The sequence below is a fragment of the Physcomitrium patens genome, chromosome 20 (assembly GCF_059467195.1).
Source record: "Physcomitrium patens ecotype Gransden chromosome 20, ASM5946719v1, whole genome shotgun sequence".
Classification (NCBI taxonomy): Eukaryota; Viridiplantae; Streptophyta; class Bryopsida; order Funariales; family Funariaceae; genus Physcomitrium; species Physcomitrium patens.
The window spans coordinates 2,657,682-2,662,454 of NC_143429.1; the positions used below are offsets into that span (position 1 = coordinate 2,657,682).

A 4,773-nucleotide genomic window follows, 5' to 3' on the forward strand; every position below is an offset into this window, starting at 1 on the left:
TGCACCCCCCCCCCCCCAACCCCAAGAGGCATTCATCCGTGCCCCTCAGGGAACGAATATTCATCCACAAATACATTCATTCTCTCATTCATCCACCTCAAGCCCACTCACACAGAGGGAGGGAGAGACAGAGAGCCAACGAAGGAAGATCAGCACGCACGCAACTCCAGAGAGAGGGACTGAGAGAGTGTTTGTGTGAGTCGCCTTTTCATGCCCTTCAAGCATCCTCGCGATTGCAGATCCAGCAGCAGCATTAGGGTTTCCATTCCGCTTTACCTGACGCTCATCGCCCCCCAAGGCCACCCACCATGAGCGGCAAGGCAGTGCAGGAGGCTGGCAAGGCCGTGCAGAAGGCCAAGGCCATCGACTGGGATTATCTGCAGAGAGTGGTGGTCTCCGACTCCGGTAAGCGCGAGCTCGCTGCGCTTCGTCGCGCCTACGACGACGTCGCTGCCACCATCAACGACAAGTTCAACATCGTGAGTTGACGTCCTTTGTTTGGGTGATTGATTCAGGGGTTCGGCGTCCTCGTCGTGTGCACTCGGGCCTCGTGATGGCATTTGGTGTTGTGATTTGGGAGAATTGTGGAGGATGTGAAGGATGCCCTCTGTTTTTCCCTCCTTCATTTTTGGGATTCATCCTGTCGATCTGTTTTTGGCGACGGGTTCGGCCGTGGACTGTGGTGCAGTGGGCGAATCCGAGTGAGGGTTGTCTCGTGAGGTTAGGGTTTGGATGGGAGCTGATTTTGGTGTTTGCGAGTGTGATGTGGTCGGGCGGTGGTTGTGGAGAGGTGGCGGAGAAGCTGCGCTGAGATGATCGTAGGGTTGTATGGTTCTGTTGGTGGTGATCTTGGAGATTCAGATTTGAGGGTTTTTCTGTAGTCACGTGAAGGTAGACGTTGGGGCGTTTTGTGCATTTTGGCGGAGGCTTGTTAGCCACAGGTTTAGGGTCCAGGCCCGGCTCTGAACTCCGTGGTGGGATTGCGTTGTCGCGGCCGTTCCGGATGGGTCTGGACGCGTACACATGTGCCATTGGAAGCCGACGAGGTGTCGGGTTCGGTGCGTTTGTGTCGTAGGGTCGAGTGTTCGCAATTCCTGTCGTCGACGGAGGTCATCACCCTGGCGGTGGCCACTTGATGGACACGCGTGCAGCTATGATAGGGGGTCCCGCATGTTGGATGAGTTCCGGAGAACAAGCTTGATGGGGGTAATGAATCAGGGGAATAGTTTGGGAGCAAGAACAAAATGATGTGAACTGGAGTGAAGCGAAATGAATTGAAATGAAATGTGAGTGTTTTGAAGAAGACGTTCTATCAAAATTGTAAATGCAGGATTGGATTGATAGAGCGAATGTAGGGTTCGTGGAGGGTGACTCCCCACGTGGGCAATGTTATGGTCGGAAGAGAAGCTGACGGTGCGTATGTTAGAAACCGGTGCAGCGGAATGGCACTTGTGGTGAGAATTGATGGTTGTGAAACCGCGGAAAGACTCTCACCAGGTTCTGCCATCGAAACTGAAAGTGTTGGGAAGTGTTAATGGCCGGTTCAGTAACTTGTGATAAGAAGATGTGGTTAAGGAAGTGTGGGTGGGTGGTTGTGACTGATTGTGGATGGTACGTGCGGAGCGGAAAGCAATGCACTGGGTTGAGGAGAGATGCAGTAGGGTTGCGTCCCTGCCGCTTTTGTGGTTGGGATGTTGGGACGTCTGAGATGGATGGAGGTTCGGATGCTGACCTTGTGGGTGACGTGGGGATTCACAGAAACCTACGAACATCAACTGGGAGTTTTACAAGCAGAAGCTGGGTCCTTCAATCGTGAACATCTTCCAGGACTCCGTGAGATGTGAGTTTGTAGAATGTGGTCGTGTGCGTGGTTGGAGTTTTGACAGGGTTAGAGTGGTGGTTGTTGCTGGATGTGGTGTCGTGGTTGAGAAGGTCGGAGTTGGAGCTTTGTGTTGAATTGGTGTGGCGTTGCAGCACTGGAGAAGGAGGTGCCGGAGTACAAGGATGAGTACACCGCAGACTATCAAGCCAAGCACCAAGCATTGGTAAGCAATCGCGGTACTGAGGCAACGCGGGTTGTGCAGAAGCAAAGGATGTGTGGGGTAGTAGCGATGTGTAGAGGTGTCAGATGGTGGCGGCATGTTGTACGCGTGCGAACATGAGGAGGAGTCGGGGTGGGTGAGTTGCGTGGGCAGTAAGTTGTGGTCATGGTGGACATCCTGCGGAGAGGCAGTGAAGTGAAGTACGTGGTTGGGTGTGTTTGTTCACGAGCAGATGGCGAAGGCTGCGGAGCAGGAGGAAGACTCGAAGAAGAAAATCGTTGCTCTGGAGAAGGAGATCGCGAAGGTGCAAGAAAACAAGGTAACGACATTGCGACGGACGCAGCGTGGTTGGATTGAGTGGCGGGGCTTTTTGGGGTTGCGCCGGAGCTGAAATGTGTGCGTATGCAGTGCAGGAAGGTACAGCGGCGTGGTGTAGTGACGTGTTGAAGTTGGTGTTGGAATGTGTGCAGGCTGCTCTGAGAACAATGACAGTGGACGATTACTTCGCGAAGAATCCAGGAGCCAAGGAGAAGATCGATGATGAGATCAGGAACAACCTGTGGGGATACTAGTTGGATAAAGTGCGGGCAGCTGCGGTTGGTTTGGTAGGACAATAAGATGTGGGATTAGAGCTTTTGTTTGTTTGAGAGGAGTTGCAACGGTGTAGTCGCCGAGTGCTGAAATGCTGTTATAATGCGGCAATATTGAAGTTGCAGATTCAACTACGATGGGCTTTCGCGAAATACGGATTTCCTCCCGATAATTAATCTTGGAAAAGGAACGACCCCCGAATAATTAATCAAGTTTTTGGGAACCGACTCCAGCTATCTAGTGCGGTTTGTTGTTGTGATGATGACTAAGCTCTGATAATGAATAACCTGTGATAATGAATAACCTCTTATGCTCAACACTTTTTTTTTTTTCTTTTTTTTTTTTTTTTGCTGCAGCGGATTATATAAAGTAGCGGGGGGGTCAACTGTAATGAAGAGCATTATCTGTGATGAAGAGTATGTGAGAGCTTGAAATGTATTTTTCGTGAAAAACTGCCGTGTGGTTCCGGGAGCTTAGTCAAAAGCAGGAACAGCCTGGCGATTTTGTTGAGGTGGTGGCTGCGGATCTCAATTGACTTGGTTGACCTAGCGCTCATGGGATTGGCTGGACGGTACTTAGTGGTTGCATGTGGTGTTGGGATGGAAATGAGACGGATTTAGGCAGCAGCTGGCCGGCTTCTTGCAATGCAATGCTGCACACATGCACTAGTAAGAGGTGAGCAGAAGGAAAGGAGCAGAAATAGTAGTTGGGGACTGTGGGTTTACGCTTGGCATGACGGTGTAGCCGAGAGCACTTGGCAGATGTCCAGAAGGGACGCTGTGGTCGCTGTGCCGATAATCGAAGACGACGGGAATGTATCGCGTTGGGTGTGAAAGCACGGGGAGTCAATCTGCGCTTCAGGAACGTCCGTGTCGAGGGGGAAGTTAATTAGGTGTTGAATTACCTTCGGCTTAGACGAGGAAAGTGGAGGAAGAAATGGATTGATCAACTTTGTCACAGCATTGGCGAGGTTGACTCAGTGGTCTTCTGTGGGGCAACGCAGTTGTTTGGAGAGGAGATGTTTGCCCGGTTACCCTTAACATATGGACGAAAGCAGGTTCCACAACGTGAAGCTCACCACGAAGCGTGGCAGGAGACCGAAGGACACGAGGGTTTGAGAAGGCTCAACGCGGGTTTGCAGAACGTGTCGTGTTCACGTCACCTGTTTGAAGCTGATGGGTTATGCTTCAGGGGACCCCAAGAGCAAGATTCCGCTGGTAGTGATTGAAAAATGATCTATGTGAGACTTCAGTATAGAGCTCGGCGATGAAGAGGAGATCAAGAGTAGGTGCGCGGACGAGAAGAAAGACTCTGGCAATGATTGCCTAAAATGCGGACACAACATGTTGTAACGTTCGCTGCAATGAATGGAAGTGAGGTTTTTCTTTTTTTTACAATCTACAGACAGGGTGCGGTGTGGGCAGACTGCTTTTACATCATATTGTAACATGGTTGGGCACCATTTGAAACTAACCAGGTTGAAAGGCGTTTGGTATATTGCGCACCATCGCTAGGAAATGGAGCTGTACACTGTAGGCTTGGAAAGGATATGCCGAGATCGCATCTGAATGAACCCATGTTCAGAGCAGCAAAACTCTGTGTCTGTTCTGAGTTCTCTGTGAGCTGGCTATTCTGAGTTATTATTCAGAAGAGCTGGCTTTTCTGAATAATTTACTCAGAACAGAATATCTCTTTTTTTGTCTTTATTATTAAATATATGAATTCTTATGTCAATATTATATAAATCAGAATTCTTTTCCTACAAATATTATTATTTATATAAATAATAAAGCCACATTTAGCAATTTCATATTAGGCATCTTAAATTTTTAAAATATATTTTCTAATTCAAAATTTATATTTGAAATTTTTGAGCTTATATTTAAAATTATAGTTCTTAATACTAGCACTTTTAAGAGTTGCAACAAAGTAAAATTTTTAGTACACATGAACTGTGTAGAATGCATAATTTTCAATTCATATACTTAAATAGTAAAAATTCCAAAGTCTCTAATTTTCAAAGTACTAAACCGTAATTAACCAAAAATATCTAAAAAACTTAGAACTATCAAACTAAATATTATAATATGTAAGTTTTTATTATCAATAAAATATGTATCTACATAGAAAAAGAATTGGC

The 4,773-nt window shown here is 47.7% G+C and overlaps 1 protein-coding gene across 1 annotated transcript; it reads left to right on the forward strand.

Annotated features, from left to right (window-relative positions):
* The first annotated feature begins 247 nt into the window (after positions 1-247).
* On the forward strand, positions 248-2,860 carry LOC112273421 (ATP synthase subunit d, mitochondrial). Its single transcript, XM_024502182.3, has 5 exons — positions 248-479; positions 1,759-1,840; positions 1,975-2,045; positions 2,275-2,361; positions 2,513-2,860. The coding sequence occupies exons 1-5, from the start codon at positions 309-311 to the stop codon at positions 2,612-2,614; spliced, it is 513 nt and encodes a 170-aa protein (XP_024357950.1). The 5' UTR covers positions 248-308; the 3' UTR covers positions 2,615-2,860.
* The last annotated feature ends 1,913 nt before the right edge of the window (positions 2,861-4,773 follow it).